The sequence below is a fragment of the Myripristis murdjan genome, chromosome 14, assembly GCF_902150065.1.
Source record: "Myripristis murdjan chromosome 14, fMyrMur1.1, whole genome shotgun sequence".
NCBI classification, from domain to species: domain Eukaryota; kingdom Metazoa; phylum Chordata; class Actinopteri; order Holocentriformes; family Holocentridae; genus Myripristis; species Myripristis murdjan.
Window position 1 is genome coordinate 29,873,963 of NC_043993.1, and position 18,386 is coordinate 29,892,348.

The window sequence follows — 18,386 nt, forward strand, 5'->3', positions numbered from 1 at the left end:
GCACTCTCTGAAAGAACCATCATTTTGATTATTGTGATATTGAAAATATAATGTAATAAAATCTTCAACAAAATACAGTCATAGGCAAGAACTCATTCACACTAGAATTACGAGAGGTGTTTCTTCTTCCACTCAGAAGTGAGAGTTGTTTTGGGTGGTGTAACATGCACAACTCCAATTTACAATAATCATGACTCTGTTTACATACTGCATTATTATTGAGGAGGAATAGCTCCCCTTTGTTCATTGCGCGTTCATCCATCCATTTTGAATCAGAGTCAGAATCTCAAGATGGCGCCACGCATGGCCGACACGGTGTTTTGGTGCACTGACAAGATTGCGGCCAAAAAGTGGAGGTACACAGTGTTAACGTAAATATTTAAAGATTTATTAACACAAATTAACCAAAAAAACATTCTAAAGTTATGAGGTGTGTAAATCTGTGATATCAGTGTGTCTGCAGATGGATGAGTGGGGGGCGTTGTACGAGAGAAACAAAACCAGGCCAACGCCAACCAAACAAGAATCATGGTGCCATCAGGATGGATGAGAGGGAGAAAGAGGGAGTGAGAGGGGCCCTGCGTTCCAGTACTCATACTATCATACTATTTAGTAGGGAAAAAAAAGATTTAGTATGTCAGATGCAGTATGCCAAGTCAGATCCAGTCAGATTTCACAGTATGGATGTCAGCATGCTGCTCTGGCCATTCTGACCCACAATCCTTTGCGCAGCGGACGTTACGTCACACTGACTGAGCTGCGTGTACAAGCCACGCCCACATACAGACGACAACAAAAATGACAGACACAACGCAGTATGAAACAGCACCGGCATTTTGACAACAACATTCAAATTTGCCGCTATGGATGGAGGCGGAAGTGAGCGAGAGAGGCGGAGCTCAGGGACGATGTATGTAGTGTATCCCAATAGTATGCATACGCATGCATATTTCATACTAAACTACATACTTTGTAAGGGCAGCTGCAGTACATACTAGAAGTAAAAAGTATAAGTATGTGATTTGGAACGCAGGGCACGCCTTTTAACCCCTGGGAGACTGATCAGGTGCTTCCAGTTAGGGTAATAAGTCTCTGCCCACCAACAACCTGCAACACAGGAAACACACAACAGACAGGGGGAAACACATACACACACCCAGCAGGCACTGCTAGGCAGGAGGCTGTCACAGCGTGTGTCTGTGTGTGTGTGTGTGTGTGTGTGTGTGTGTTCATCACTGATCCATGTTCATGTCTGATGGAAGTGACATTGGTTACCGCTGTCCATGCTTTCCCCGATGTGGGAGACGATTGCACAAAGTCGGTACATGTTCTGATTTTCACCATTCTGTAACAAAACATGGTGATAGTTTTCATTTCCTTCTCAGTGAGGTTCATTAAGCAACACTATCCAAACATTTCTGAGCAAAACTCCAATGTATGATTTCATTCAAGAGCTCATTAAAGAATACTGTTCTTCTCTGCAATTGATCTATTTTCTTTCTGCATTTCTCATCTCTCCCTGCCGCTCTCTCACACCTGCTGTTCCCTGCTGTGACGTCTCCCTGTCTCCTGAACACTCCAGCTGAGTGAGTGATGCTGAAAAATACAACAAATATCTTGACTACTGGGAAACTTGGAAAATACAGATGGAAATGTCTTGTCAGCTTAGCAACTACTACAACAGATTTACGACTGCAAACTCTTCTCTTACCTGAGCTTACACTGCTTGCTTCGTAGCATTCCCTGAAGGAGCATTCATTTGGATTATTGTGATAATCAGGTGGAAAAGAAAACTGATTTTGCACCTCAACAAAGTGCACAGTCGCAGGCAGACACTCATTCATAATAGAAGGACAACAGTTTACTTTAGTTTTGCCTCTTCTTCCTTTGAAATGATAACCTGTCGCTGTGCTCAGTTCATCTGAAAGAATGAAACAGAGGATTGCTTTACTATCAGAGAGGAGCCCACTTCTGTTACTCCACTGCATTTGTTAAGAGTAGCTTTGTGTAGCCAATTTATTATTCTTTACTTCATTTCAGATAAGTTCTGTTTCTGGTGAGCAAAATCTAACACTCTGACTCACAAAGCTAGGTGTGTTTGCAAACAAAAGCATGAAAAAACATACACATCGTGCATATAGATCCAGTCTGTACACTGACTTTGAAGCAGAGTTGGAGGCTTTCTTCAACGGAAGAGGAGATGTCCAGTGACACGTTGTTATGCTCCTCCTCCTGGACAATTTTCACACCACAGCTTCACAAAACACAGAGGATACAGACACTCAGAACATTACATACATCTGTGTTGATCAGTAATGAGGGATGTACTTTAATTGTGCAGTTGTTCAGGAGAAACATGATGAAAAGTTACCTGGAGCAGGTGCAGACACACTGCAGTTGGAATTCAGGTGTTTCTAATTTTTTGTCCTCCCTATTTATATACATGGGGGGGACAGAAAATTAGAAACAGCTCTCAATAAAATGGAGTCCAGTACAACAGCAGCACTAACTATGAGCTCAGTGCCAAACATAGAATTGAATGAACACCTCTATTACTGTGACCAAAAGAAATCCTGAGCATTATAGGCAGCAGGAACGGAAACTTTATGGCACAACAGTTGGATTGGATTGGACTTGATTGTGCAGGTGGACCTAATAAAGTGGCCACTGAGTGGATATGACAGCTTGCATAAAACAGAAACTTGCTCGCTCCAAGTATTCTTCAGCATGCTCATCCATGCCTCCCACCCACAGACTCCTGGCATTCTCTGTTCACATTATTTCTTGAGTTTCCTATCAGCCCAACATCATCCCTGTTAAATGCACAAAGACCAAGATGACAGAAAAACAGGCTTCGTGGAGAGACTAAATTGACATACTGGTCATGCATCTCTGCCCTACCTGCCTCAGATTGACTAGTAATGGTTGCCTTTGGTTAAGGTTAAGGTTAAGGTTAAGATTAGGGCTGGGTGAGGGTTCGGATTAGCCAATCAGAAGGGGAGTAGGGGCAGGGCTTCCTGCATCGTGCACGTCCAGTATGTCAAATCAGTGGCTCCCTCACACCCAAACACCTTTTGGTCAGACAGCACCACTGGCCATGACTCTCTTATTGTTAACAACAGACCTTTTCTCAGAGCAGCCATTTCTACATGTAAAGCAGATACACACAGGTGTTACTAATAAGACTAATGAAGGCTCTGTAGCATTTAGGTCTAACAGAGCCAGGGCCTTTGTTCATGCTGGTTCATTTGAAAGGCTCAAACGGAACAGCGTCTTAATTAATACCATTAATAACACCTGTGCTCACCTTGGTATTACATGTTAAAGTGGCTGCTGTGGAAAAAAGGTCTACTGAAAACACATTTCTGTATGTAAATTTATTACAGAAGAATTAACTCATGAAAACTTCCCTCTAAATGTCATATAAGCATGCTAACTTAGCATAACTGTATAAAAGCCTACCAACTTTTATCTCAGGAGTTAGCTGGCTAGTGCTAGCCAAGAAAATCAATCAAAGGAGGTTTTTAGTTCAAAGTGTCGCCATCTAGCGGTGGCAGTGTGAACAGCCCAAATTTGTCAGAAAGCACAGCAGCACCTATCTGTCTGCAGCCAGGGGCACAATTGGGCCCCCTCGGCGCAGCGATTGTCACCACAACTCCAGGACCTAAGTGTCCCATCAAAAGCTTTACATAACTCAAATGAAAGGCTTTCAACTGTCTTGCTTTTTGTAGTTCAATAGTAGTGCAAGCACAATATTTACTGCAGGTGATTTCTACACGCAAGTCTGCATACAGTATGCAGTTCACTATTTGATGTGTGTGTGTGTGTGTAAGCTTCTCAAATAATTGACCTTCATGATGGGAATAATAAAGTCTGTATCTATAGATGTCATTTGACAGCCATAATTCAATCTAAATGAACGTATCAAACTGGATAATTTTAATACTGTCTGTAACTTACATGCAGGCTGAGGTAAACTACTCACTGTTTCCAACTGTCCAGCATCCAGTACAGACAGTAGGGTGTTTTGATTTTTTGATTTTTTAATTTTATTTCATAATGATCATTAAGTGAAAAAATAATTTGTGTTTAAATTTATGTAATTAATAAATATTTCTTTTTTGTTACAGTAAAAAGAGCAAGAGTGACAGAGAAATGCCCACAGACTCCCTGCAATGATGCTAACTGGCATGTGATTAACACAGTGTTGCTCACCTTCTTCACTGGGACAGGAAGGGGTGCAGGTATGGGGAGACTGGGGTGCTGCTGGCTCATCTGTTGCTGCTAAGTCTGCTCAAAGGGGCAGGACAATGATTTAATATGAATATATGAATATGAATATGAATGTCAATATGGATGTTTACTTTGTGGTCAATGGGGATTTTTAATTTTTACTGCCAAAAACAAGTAAAAACAAAGAGATCATAATGGTAGTATTACATTTGAAATATATATATATATATATATATATATATATATATATATATATATATATATATTTACTCGATGATGGTTTAATAATTTTATATTCGTTTTTACCTATTTTTTGGGGCCCCTGTCAGGCAAGGGCCCTTGGAATTGTCCTAACTTTTCCCCCATATACAGCGCCCCTGCAGTCATATTGTTCAAATTCATATAATTTGGCATCATCCTGTTTAATCCGCGTTATGACCCTGTATAAAATTCTTTCACAAATGCAAATTTAATAATACTAGTTCTCTTCACTGAAGCCTTGACGAGGTGAAACCATTTGACCTCCCCAGACAACAAAACACAAATTAAATGTGTGTTTTCTAAGATTATTTGCATGACATGTATTGTAGCCCGCTGAACCAAAAAAAAAAAAAAAAAAAAAAAAAAAAAAAAAAAAAAAAAAATATATATATATATATATATATATATATATATATATATATATATATACACAGTACAGGCCAAAAGTTTGGACACACCTTCTCATTCAATGTGTTTTCTTTATTTTCATGACTATTTACATTGTAGATTCTCACTGAAGGAATCAAAACTATGAATGAACACATGTAGAGTTATGTACTTAACAAAAAAAGGTGAAATAACTGAAAACATGTTTTATATTCTAGTTTCTTCAAAATAGCCACCCTTTGCTCTGATTACTGCTTTGCACACTCTTGGCATTCTCTCGATGAGCTTCAAGTGGTATATATATATATATATATATATATATATATATATATATATATATATATATATATATATATTAAGAATTCCCTTTTTCGAGAAAAAATAAACATCCATCAGGGACGGGACTCAAGTTGTGTGTGTGTGTGTGTGTGTGTGTGTGTGTACCTGGTATTGCTAATGTTGTGGGGACATAAATCTGTTTACACAGTCACGTTGTGGGGACTAAAAAGCAAGTCCCCATAAGTGAAAATCATTCATTTTAGGGTGAAGACTTGATTTAAAGCTAAGATAACTTTAGGGTTAGGGTTAGTAGTCTAGTTGGAAAGGGGGGTCCACGCGCATAGGGTGGGTTTTTTATCGGGACCTGCTTTTTCTAAATCCTTGAAGGGTGTATTTTAAGAATCTGCCAGGTACCAAGCTGAAATAATGTCCCATGGGGTTCATTTTTAACCCTTTCTTACAAAACCCTGGTACAAAATTCGAAAATGGAAAACATAGAAAATAGCATAACTTTTGAACCATACATGCTACAGGAACAAATGAACACATTTTTCCATACAATTTGGACCCAGGGAATCCATTAAAATGGTTATTATTAAGATTCAAGTACATTTTGACTCCATTTCAGGACAAAAACTACAAAAAACTAGGCGAAAATCATTAGATGACATCTATATTTCTCTGTTTACTAAATATTTTGGGTGGATTTTTCTTGCCAATTATTTTTTCTCAATCCTTGAAGGGTGCACTTTAAGATTTTGCCAGGGACCAGGCTGAAGTAATGTCCCATGGGGTTCATTTTGAACACTTTTTACAAAACCCTGGTACAAAATCCGAAAATGGAAAAAATAGAAAATAGCATATCTTTTGAACCATACATGCTACAGGGACAAATGAACACATTTTTCCATACAATTTGGACCCAGGGAATCCATTAAAATGGTTATTATTAAGATTCAAGCATATTTTGACTCCATTTCAGGACAAAAACTACAAAAAACTAGGCGAAAATCGTCAGATCACATCTATATTTCTCTGTTTACGAAATATTTTGGGTGGATTTTTCTTGCCAATTATTTTTTCTCAATCCTTGAAGGGTGCACTTTAAGATTCTGCCAGGTACCAGGCTGAAGTAATGTCCCATGGGGTTCATTTTGAACCCTTTCTTACACATATCTTAACCAAACCCGAAATAGAAAAAGTAGAGAGCAGCATAACTTTTGAAGTGCTCATCATAAAGAGACAAATGAACACAGTTTTCCATACAAGTTTGACCAAAGGAATGCATTAAAATGGTTTTTAGAAAGATTCAAGCACATCTTGACTCCATTTCTGGACAAATATCACACAAAAACAACAGGCAGGCTGATAGTCCAGCAGCTACGCACAATATTTCGATGGAACCGTTCACTTTATGATACAAGCATGAAATTTGGCACACTGTTAGAGCATGCCCTAAGGATCATTTTTGGCTATAGGGCCATCGCAGATTTGTCCCGTGGTAACCGTGGCTACCATTTTTCCAAACGGCTGCCACCTGCTGGGATTTTACCTGTAACTCAGGTTCTAGACCACCTAGGGTCTTGATCCTGGTGGCTAATTCTACATTTTCAAGGATGAGGAATACAGTGGTACTATATTCAACATGCTAGCAACTACCTAACTACATATTTCTGGCATTCAGTTAATTAAATAATAGTAAAAACCATAAAAATATCTATTTTGGTTTAGTATATTGTACATGTTTTCTAAGATGTTGACAGATATGCCATGAAATACATGTGTGTTTATGGCAATGGCCAAAGTGGAACTATACAGCAGTACAGAGACAGGATACCATTTAGCCTAAAGGCATATTTAACAAAGCCAAAGAGGAAAGAAAGTGTGACAACACAAAGTTGCGTTTGATGACACAGTCCACCACAGTAGCAAAGGGCAGTATGCTGAATGCTGCCTCGGCACATTTGCATCTTCCACAACGCCCCTTTTTGCAACCACAGGGTTGCAAAAAGGGGGGAGTCCATCAGTCCTTGTACCTTTTTGGGTGAACAGCTGCTTCTGTGATTCCTAGCTGCTAGTGCGGTCATACAGCAATACCACAAATCGCTCAAGAGGCTCCATAAAGTCATCTACGGTGTCTGGTGTAGTAGCCAAGGCACAGAGGGCACGAGTCACATCACTGAAGTTCTTCCATGTGTCCCATGTCGTCTTCTTGCCCCTGCCTCCAAATGATGACACAGTGTCACAACCAGTAAAGGCAAGGAACATCTTGGCAAGGCTTCACATCGATCTGAGCCTAATGCCCTCGCCATCTCATGAACTGCTAAATGCCGGGAACTATTCCCAGCTCCAAAGGCAACTTACAGCTGAGCAATGTTGAGGCGTTGGGCTGCCGTCACTGCCAGTACCAGCACATCTGTGTCAACGGTGTATATAGGGAGGTTGTCATACCGTTCCTTCACAGCATCTTCCAGGTGTAGTATGATGCGTGTTTCAACCTCTTCATGTGTGCATGGTGCAAGACCTGATGTATCTCGGGGCTGAGTACAGACAACCTAAGCATGATGAGTGCTGAAGTTCATCCCACACAACATCAACTTTGCAGACATGCTCCAGCTGAGACTGGACTGGATGTATGGCAAGAACACGTGCTGTGCATAATCTGAAAATATCTTTGCAGCACCAGGTCGCAGCATGTTCACGATAGGAGCCCCATCAAGAATGATGACCTGGACAGTGGGAATGGATGCATTTTCATGTGAAGGAACCAGGTCCATCAAACAGCCCACCAAGTCTGACTTGGTACTAGTTCTCAGCTTGCCCATTTGTGACAGTGCTGTTGGACACGCCTGGTTTTCATGCTCAAAGAACTCATCCTGATTTCCATCATGTGTCTGTGATGCAATATAGAGCCTTGAGAACAAGGAACAGTCATTCTGCAGGGATGATATTTGTTGTTGAGACTTGGATTTTTCTTGGACTGGAGGCCAGCTAATTAGAGGGAGTTTTTTTCTCCTGGTGGGATTGTTAATGGGCTTTGGCTGGTTGGCTGAGCCATCCAGTGGCATTCCTGGAAATTGGCCGGAGTATCTACGCATTGATGAGAACAAAACTGAGCCGTTCTCCCTCCTGGCAACTTGTGTTACATCCCTTGCCTCTGAGAAACAGGTAATCAGCACAGGGACAGGCCGTGGTTGCAGTACTTGAACTCCCCTCCCCAGGTGAGTGGGGATGGAAGAGGAAGGACACAGGCAGGTCAATGAATGAATGAATGAATAATTTAACCCACTTTTTTAAACCTGTAAAATGTGTCATGTGACAACAAGGTTGATTCTGATTCTGACAGGTGGATGGGAAGTTCACTGGATCACACGACCAGAAGCAAGCCTGGCATGTTGCGACCTCCTCCGCTGTGGTTGCAAAAAGGGGCGTTGTGGAAGATGCAAATGTGCCAAGGCAGCACTTCAGTGCACTGCCCTTTGCTACTGTGGTGAACTGTGTCATCAAACGCAACTTTGTGTTGTCACACTTTCTTTCCTCTTTGGCTTTATTAAAAATGCCTTTAGGCTAAATGGTATCCTGTCTCTGTACTGCTGTATAGTTCCACTTTGGTCATTGCCATAAACACACATGCATTTCATCTGTCAACATCTTAGAAAACATGTACAGTACAGTGGTGGAAAAAAGTTTTCGGACACCCCATGCAATTGTTGAAATATTGCATTAACAAATCACTCTTAAGTCTTCTAGTGCAATTTCTTTTAGTACAGTCACAGCCAAAATACTAAACAAATCCTAAAAAAGCCATTAAAAACTTAAAATGGATTGGTTCCATAAAAATACATAAGAAATTTTGAGTATTGGGTCATTTTGGTACCAGTGATGAAGGTCGTTCTTTTTATTAAAAGACACAATTTTTGTTGCCAAGCTTGGTGTCTATATAAAGCCAGCACATTTGAAAGTTCTTCAGACACAAAAATGGCTAAAACCAGGAACCTAACGCAGGAAACACGCCTGAAGATAAAGATTCAACTGTCAAGAATTTATTTTTGTTAGTTTTTCTTGTAAACAATAAACAAAAAAATATAATTTGTATTTGTTTGTATCTGTCTAATGGAGCCACACCTTTTGAAACACAAAAAAGATTTTTCCACAAATATTTCATGATAATATTTGAGATTGTGTAAAATTTTAAGGGTGTCCAAAAACTTTTTTCCACCACGGTATACTCTACCAAAATAAATATTTTGATGGTTTTTACTATTATTTAATTAACTGAATGCCAGAAATATGTAGTTAGGTAGTTGCTAGCGTGTTGAATATAGTACCACTGTATTCCTCATCCTTGAAAATGTAGAATTAGCCACCAGGATCAAGACCCTAGGTGGTCTAGAACCTGAGTTACAGGTAAAATCCCAGCAGGTGGCAGCCGTTTGGAAAAATGGTAGCCACGGTTACCACGGGACAAATCTGCGATGGCCCTATAGCCAAAAATGATCCTTAGGGCATGCTCTAACAGTGTGCCAAATTTCATGCTTGTATCATAAAGTGAACGGTTCCATCAAAATATTGCGCGTAGCTGCTGGACTATCAGCCTGCCTGTTGTTTTTGTGTGATTTCTGTCCAGAAATGGAGTCAAGATGTGCTTGAATCTTTCTAAAAACCATTTTAATGCATTCCTTTGGTCAAACTTGTATGGAAAACTGTGTTCATTTGTCTCTTTATGATGAGCACTTCAACAGTTATGCTGCTCTCTACTTTTTCTATTTCGGGTTTGGTTAAGATATGTGTAAGAAAGGGTTCAAAATGAACCCCATGGGACATTACGTCAGCCTGGTACCTGGCAGAATCTTAAAGTGCACCCTTCAAGGATTGAGAAAAAATAATTGGCAAGAAAAATCCACCCAAAATATTTAGTAAACAGAGAAATATAGATGTCATCTGACGATTTTCGCCTAGTTTTTTGTAGTTTTTGTCCTGAAATGGAGTCAAAATGTACTTGAATCTTAATAATAACCATTTTAATGGATTCCCTGGGTCCAAATTGTATGGAAAAATGTGTTCATTTGTCCCTGTAGCATGTATGGTTCAAAAGATATGCTATTTTCTATTTTTTCCATTTTCGGATTTTGTACCAGGGTTTTGTAAAAAGTGTTCAAAATGAACCCCATGGGACATTACTTCAGCCTGGTCCCTGGCAAAATCTTAAAGTGCACCCTTCAAGGATTGAGAAAAAATAATTGGCAAGAAAAATCCACCCAAAATATTTAGTAAACAGAGAAATATAGATGTCATCTAATGATATTCGCCTAGTTTTTTGTAGTTTTTGTCCTGAAATGGAGTCAAAATGTACTTGAATCTTAATAATAACCATTTTAATGGATTCCCTGGGTCCAAATTGTATGGAAAAATGTGTTCATTTGTTCCTGTAGCATGTATGGTTCAAAAGTTATGCTATTTTCTATGTTTTCCATTTTCGAATTTTGAACCAGGGTTTTGTAAGAAAGGGTTAAAAATGAACCCCATGGGACATTATTTCAGCTTGGTACCTGGCAGATTCTTAAAATACACCCTTCAAGGATTTAGAAAAAGCAGGTCCTGATAAAAAACCCACCCTATGCGCGTGGACCCCCCTTTCCAACTAGACTATAGGGTTAGGGTTAGGCAGGTAGGGTTGGGGTTAGGGTTAAGGTTAGGATAAATCTCCAGGAAATGAATGTAAGTCAATGTAATGTCCCCAGAAGTGATGGAAACCAACATATGTGTGTGTGCGTGCGTGTGTGTGTGTGTGTGTGTGTGTGTGTGTGTGTGTGTGTGTGTGTGTGTGTGTGTGTGTGTGTGTGTGTGTGTACAGCACAACAACCCACACAGCCAGGCAGCAAGTACAGTGGCGGAAGTTAAGCGTTTTGCCTTCAAAATACAAGCCAAAACACATTTTGGCTGGAAAATTAATACACATGCTGACCAAAACACAGCACCAAAATTGTCATATCAAACATTTTTTTGATTTTTAATTGTCAAAACGATTAAAAGATGACATATAGTGTTATCGTGCAATATATATCGTCAAATGCCCTTTTATTGTTGAAACTGTGACCGGACGTGTCACTTTTTAATGGCTGACTTGACGCTGGTGTTTGACGCCATCCAGTCGAGTAGGAAGTTTTGAAGCCGTTTCTGAATCAGATCTCAGTTTGCTTGGATTTGGGGTATGTTGATCATCATGAATAAGGTCACTCACACCTGGTCGTTCCTGTAATTATCCAGCACCTGCGGGTCTGAGCACGCAGAGAAGTAACTCCAGCGTTAGCCTGCTGAGGCTAGCCAGTAGCATTAGCTGCTGTTCCCTTGCTACAAACAGAGCTAACGCTGTCGTATAACACGGAGCTGAGTGCAACTTACAAACTACGGGATAGGAAATTTGCCTTTATGCAGAATATCCGATTAAAGTGAATATCTTTCTGTGAGCAAAAATTCCCAGGGTCAGCTCGGGAGCTAAGCAGCTAACGCGTGTATCCCAGTGGCAGCGTTAGCCTTTAGCATCGTCCATTGTTCATTGACTCTTTGACGCTGGACACTGACAGGGACACTGGCAAGGTAAAAGCTGCTTTATTTTGTCTGGCTTGGTCAGAGCTGCTGGGCTCCTCCAGGGGCAGATGGAGCTAGAAATGGGCATGAGTGACAGGCAATCTTTAATGATGCTAAATGGCTAATCAGCCGGGTTTCCCCACGTTGTCATTTCCATGCTGTGTAACGTGCAAAAACATAGGGCATGAACTTCACTATCACAGGAGTCTCCGAGTCTGTATTATACATCTTTCACTGTCAAATCGCATTAAGTTAGAAGCATAATGCACATAATGAAACACTTTTATTGTACTGTTGCACTGTTTACTGTGTTGTTATTCTGTCATGTGTGCACTGTCATTGTTTATCTGTTTATCTGTGCTCTGCTGCAAGCTGCATGTCACTGAACTAGACTGAAGCGGCTAAACCAGCGACTTCCACCCCAGCCCTCAAGGACCCCCTGTCCTGCAGGTGTTTGTTTCAGCTCTGCTCTTTCACATGAAACATGCACACTCTGTACCTGAACAGGGCGTGCATGAAGGTGCATGTGCTTTAATTGGGTCAGATGTGCAGGAATAGACCTGGAACAATAGCTTGCAGGACAGGTGGGGGGCTTGAGGACTGGTTTGGGACCCACTGGGCTAAACCATCCAAACTTACATGCTGTGTTGTTAATCAGCCTGTTGCTGCGAGGGCTGCTAACAGCCGAAGAAGAAGAAGAAGAAGTACAGCCCACCACCGAGTGCCAGTGTCTGGAGGATGTCTTCACCATTATACTACAACCAAGACAGCGTCACTCGCTTCAAGAAAAGAAAAGCCCGTTTCACCTTCAGTGAAGTCCACATACTGTTGGACGAAGTGAGAAAACATCGTCTGGTGGTTGTGGGTATGTGGCTCTTAAGGCTTAAGCTGCGTTGAAAGGCTGCAGTTATTATCGACATGCAGGTGTTTGAACTTGAACTGTTCGGATATTAGGGCTGAACGATATGTCTTTATCTAGATATGAACCTGTAAGACATTAATGTCTCAAAAGGCGACAATATGGATGATTTAGGGTCAGCCTAAGACAGTGATTGGTCTGTTCTGATCAATAAATAATTTGTGAAGTAACTGCTTTTTCTATGTCCATTTGGTATTAGGCTGTTTTTTGAAGAATGCTTAATTTTCAGTGTTGCTACAGTACACTTAAAATTTCAAGTAAGTGTGAACCCATAGTCATATTGTATGTTGTATTGCTGTCGAGATATTTTGCATAAATATTGAGGTATGAAATTTTGTCTATCATGCAGCCCTATTGCATGTATTGTCTTTTGTAAATTAAGTTGCATGTTGTTAGAGCTGTGGGGGAAAATCACCTCACTTAAGATTTTCAATCTTTTTTCTTTTCTTTTTTTTTTTTATTACTGAATCAATTTAAAGTAAATATATTGGTATCATGTGAAACTGGACCACCTAAAGGGCAAAATATTGCTCCAAAGTTTGGCTAAATTTTGGTGAGGGAAAAACTAGCATGGCTATTTTCAAAGGGGTCCCTTGACCTCTGATGTCTGACATCAAGATCTCTGAATGAAAATGGGTTCTGTGGGTACCGAGGGGTCTCCCCTTATGCAAACCCCATGCAGTTTTTTGCATGCAGTACAAATGTGTTGTGTTGTGTTTGCCTATTCTAAAATGGTGTATTTGTGCATACTGGGGCCTAAACAGTCTGGAAGACGCATAAATTGCGTTCGACTGGAAAGCTGAGACTCATCAATCTTTACATCCACAAACTAGGTGATAATTTAATAAACAAATCGCAATAAATCGTAATATTGAATCGCAATACTTGTAGTATCGGAAATATATATCAAATTGGCATCAAGTATCGTGATAGTGTCGAATTTGGAGATCAAGCATATCGCCCCAACCCTGTATGTTTGATTTCTACACATTCTGGAAAGTGATCATACATTATCCACTCCAGTTTCTATTTTGAGAACAAGCAAAGCAAAAGCAAAATAAAATTGTTTGGCCATGCAGGGTAGAGAATAGACTCTCTTTAGTTTAAGTTTAATAAAGCTGTTGTATGTATAACAGAGCTACTTCTTTAAGGCTTCACACGTCAAGATTATGACTCACTGTAGTAAAAAAAGCATATGATGAATGTAATCCCACTTCCGACAGAGCAGCATGTCAAAGCAAGCACATAAAATGCTTTTTTCTCTCTACTCAAAGGCAAATTCAACCGTGGTGTGCCAACAGACATTAAGAAACGCACATGGGCGGAGATTACGGCACGTGTGAATGAGATTGGAGAGTGCCAGCGTGAGGTCATCGAGGTCATCAAGAAGTGGTCTGATCTCAAGTGTGACACCAAGAGGAAAGTGGCCGCCATGCGGTCGGGGACAGTGCCCAACAGGGGTCTTAACTCACGGCTGTCCCGAGACCTGACTCAGACAGAGCGAATAGTGCACCAGATCCTGGAGATGGACGAGGGAGACCCCAGCACTGGTGACTTTGGGCCACTGGGAGACGACGACGACGTCCCAGAGGAGGAGGATGAAATGGAAGAGGAGGACATGATGGGATTGCAGAGCTCCCCCAATGGAGGGATGGACATGCCTGTGATGCCACCGCCTCTCCCTTATTCCATGAGTGGACCAGCTCAGTCCGGTGCCAAAGAGGATCAGTCAATGCCCAACTACAGTGGCTCATCTCGTGAGTGCCTCTCAGTATCTTGACTTAGATGTTCATTCCATTGACAGAAATACTTACCAACATAAGAAAAACAAAAAGCATAATTTTTTTTTTGTTTTGTTTTGTTTTGTTTTGTTTTTTAATCCATTGAATGTTGCAGGGGACTCATCACAGCCCGCCTTCGAAACGCAATATGAAATACCTCCCATAGAGGGTGAGTTGCAAACAAGAATTTGTTGGAAGTTAAGATAACCCTTTTTTTCTTGCATATGGGCCTCCTGCAAGAACCACAATTGGCATACAAAAAAAAACATTTAAGGGAATTTGCTTGTTTTTTTTTTTTTTTTTTTTATCCTATCCTAATTGTTTTCAATTACTGTATAATCTGTTAACCCCCTCAAACTGATGAATCACATGACTGATGTTCTCTGTGTCCGGTCCATGGTACAGGCGATTGTGACATGCTCAACATGGTTTGCTTCTCTTTGATGTCATTTTTGTGAATAAAACTTCTGGCTTCTGGTTATACCAGTTGACAACTCTCAAGAACACACACTCATTTACAGGCAGGTGGAATTTAGCACCTTATTTACAAAGGCCATTTAGGAAAATTTTGAAGTTATGAGCATTTGCAGAATCCAACGTGGCTGACTTGCACAAGACCACCTCTCAAAGATGATTTAAAAAGATTGAAAATGTTCTTGCACGAGGCCCATTGTTTTATATTAAATAAAAACTGATGTTCATTTTCTTTGATTCAAGACACCGACAATGCATTTGCGGAGTCCGATGATGACCAAAGGGAAGACTTGGTGCCATCCAATCAGTCAGCAAAACCTCCAGAGGATCACCAAGGCAACAATGGTGTCCAGAAACAAGGCGCCGGCGCCCCTCAGCCTTCATCCACACCATCGTTGTCACCGGCCGTCCTTCCAACAGCAAGTCAGCCCTCGCAGAACTCGAGGGACAGCATGCTGCACAACGCGTCGTTGAGCCTCCAAGAGCAGCACGCCACCAACATCCTGCTGGAGACTGTGTCCCGCTCTCTGGAGCTCCTGTCCGAGTCAGTGCAGCAGCTGGCCGAGACTCAACAGGAGTTTGTGCGCGAATCGTTGCAGCTCCAACGGGAAACGGTGCAGGTTCTCAGAGACTTCACCGGCGGGGCCATCGCCCTCATGCATGATAAACTGAACGGACGGCCGGCGTTATAGCGACGGGGTGTCGGACTGAGGCGACGGTTCTCTCCCGTGTTTAGTTGTACCACTGACTTGAAAAGCATCCTTCAGGAGCAGGAACTTGTGAGTTCCTTTGGACTCGACTGCAGGTTGATTCTACCTTTTGATAGTACTCTCTACAGATTTCCTGTGGTTCTATTTTGAAAACTGTATTCATAGAATAATGTATTGATAGCATTGCTTCTGTCTGTCTATGTAGGTTACATGAAAACGGATTGAAAAAGTAATAGTCACTTATTACTTTTAGCCATAAAGGAATAACACATCGATGATTTCTTTTGTTTGCTACTGAAAGTTAGTCATGCCAGCCGATGGTGTTAAATATTTTTTCATTATGCATAAGAGTTATGACAGATTTAAATCCTTCACATACTTTGAACAGTGAAATCTATGGAGTGAGTCTTTTGGTTTTAAAACGCCAGTAAGAAAATGTGTCATTTTTAGTAGTGACTTTCCCTGACATCAGTGTTTGGAGTTTATCACGTACTGTAAACTGGTTCTCCGCGCGAAGAATTTGTGATTGTCTCTTTTTTTGGTTCCTTTTTACATTATGATGAGCACCACTTTATTTCAGTCATGGAATAAAATCCCTACTGTCTTTTGAGCAACGTCTGCAAAGTGCTTAAGTGAAAATAACTTAGAAATCCAGTGATCATAACCAATGTGTAAATATATCTGGTTTTATGAAGTGAACCTTTCCACCTCAGGCTTTTCCTTAACATTATTTTAAAAAAAAAAGCTTACCTATTACTGATTAAGTTAACCGACCTCATGTATAGCTAAGCTACGATAACGTAGTCATACCTGGAAATAAATGCCAGATTTCAGAAGCATTTTATTCTAAAAGCAGAGAAAGGAACATTGAAGCTTGACCTCCTCAATCCTGCTGGTCCCGTCAGTGGGTTTGTTGTTGCTGTGGACTGAGCTTCTTTCACACACACACACACACACACACACACACGCACACACACATACAACTTTACTTTTAAATTCTACTGGAGATCCCAAGGTTTCATAGACACCAAATATGTGCTGTTGAATTTCAAGGATGTATAAAATGATGCACAACACATCTAGATATTTATTTTCTAATTCATGAAACAGTGCAGTCATAAAACAATGGCATCTTGTCTTTAAACATTTCACTCACTGTGAGAGTGACGTAGCTGCGATGAAATGTTGCAATCAGCAGAATCGAACAGATAAATGTGCCGTTGTCCAACAATATGGGAAATCGTGTTTTTCTAACTTTGTAGTTCCTTCAGTGGAAATCAGAGTTTAAGGTGTGATCCACTTTGTGTTATTTTTTTTAATTTTTTTTTTTTTATGCAGCTTACCCTTCTAATGCAAATCCACTCCGTTGCCTTTGGGTTTAACTTGAATGGGAAAACTGGTAATGCTGTACAACTGAGAAATTTTCCTTGTCTAGTCTATGTAGAAATGCTCAAATATGTCAATTGTAGGTGAGTTTTACATTCCAGGTATCTACCTAGCAGGAAAGAAGTGCACAGGTAAAAGCAGACTATGCATTTTTAAATGGAAGGGCACACACCCACTGTTTATTAATGTTAAAGATGAGGACAATTAGAACCCTTTAGGTTCATGCCAAGATGAATAACCCATAGAATTAATTTATCACTTTAGAAATGCCTGTCTTGAAGCTGCTGTTTGACGTCAAATGTACACAAAAACATAAACAATGGGGCAAAATGCTTTTATATTTTGGGTTATGACAGTCACCTTGAACGTTTCTAATTATATTGTTATGGGAAATGAGTGGCGTTCATCATCGTTTACCACATCATAACAAGGTGGGGTGCCCTGCCCTTTGAAACTGCACCGTCTACCTTTGAGAATATTCTAGAGGTTGGTGTCCATTTGCAGCAACAGACATGTTTCAATCATAGAAATGGAGCTGAATCATTCCATTTCTGTGGTTTTAATAAACATACGTGATACGTCTGACTCGAATGTGGTTCTTTGATCATCTCTCGTTGAAAACATGTTGATGCTTGACGGATCAAGATCAGGATCCACCAGGCAAGAGATGTCCAACCGGTTTTGCGGCTCTGAGGCTGTAGAGGGCTCTCCTGCACTGTCTGCTGATACTCATTCATGATGTTCACATTGCCAGTGTATTGATTTATGAAGTATTTGATTAAATCCGTGGAGCCATCTTCATGTAAAGGCGGAAGTGAACGTCTTTTAACAAATTTCTTTACATATTCTCACCACGGTGTCCTGTGTTTTCAGATGCCTCAGTCCTCACGTTTTTCCAGCACAACATCTCAGGACATGCCTTGAGGAGACTCTGGGTGTGTTGTGTAAAATAACCTGCATTAACGCCTGATCTAACAGGTGCAGGAGAGGTGCAGCCTTCCCCGTGGACTGGAAAGACTGGCAGTAGCAACATGCCCCACATGAATCGAAGGCGCGTAATTTGTCCATGGCATGTGTAGACTTCCAAAAGTGAAAGTCACAACAGCTTCTAGGACAGGAGACGCATTCAGAGTGACACAAAAATGCAAAAACTCACCCAGCGCCGCCTCTGTTGTAAATTCCCTGTTTTTTGCAAGACACTACACTGCACAAAATCTTGCTCTTATAATTTGTTTTCACAGTTCAGAGAAAGAAAGAGACAGAAATTATTAAAATATGGTGAGGGAGAATATTATCTTGTCTATAAAATCAGCCTCACCCTGTCTTTTAAGAGCTGCTGGGGATTTCATTAGTATGGCTATGGCTTTT

At 40.6% G+C, this 18,386-nt stretch overlaps 1 protein-coding gene across 2 annotated transcripts; it reads left to right on the forward strand.

The window, feature by feature from the left end:
* Positions 1–11,213: 11,213 nt before the first annotated feature.
* LOC115371773 (nuclear apoptosis-inducing factor 1) lies at positions 11,214–16,242 on the forward strand. Of its 2 annotated transcripts, none has more exons than XM_030069290.1 (5): positions 11,214–11,369; positions 12,407–12,613; positions 13,942–14,424; positions 14,564–14,617; positions 15,166–16,242. In XM_030069290.1, the coding sequence occupies exons 2-5, from the start codon at positions 12,487–12,489 to the stop codon at positions 15,612–15,614; spliced, it is 1,113 nt and encodes a 370-aa protein (XP_029925150.1). In that variant the 5' UTR covers positions 11,214–11,369; positions 12,407–12,486; the 3' UTR covers positions 15,615–16,242. The 2 variants fall into 2 exon arrangements, with proteins under 2 accessions (XP_029925150.1, XP_029925151.1); XM_030069291.1 differs by lacking the exon at positions 11,214–11,369 and adding an exon at positions 11,407–11,757.
* Positions 16,243–18,386: the final 2,144 nt, after the last annotated feature.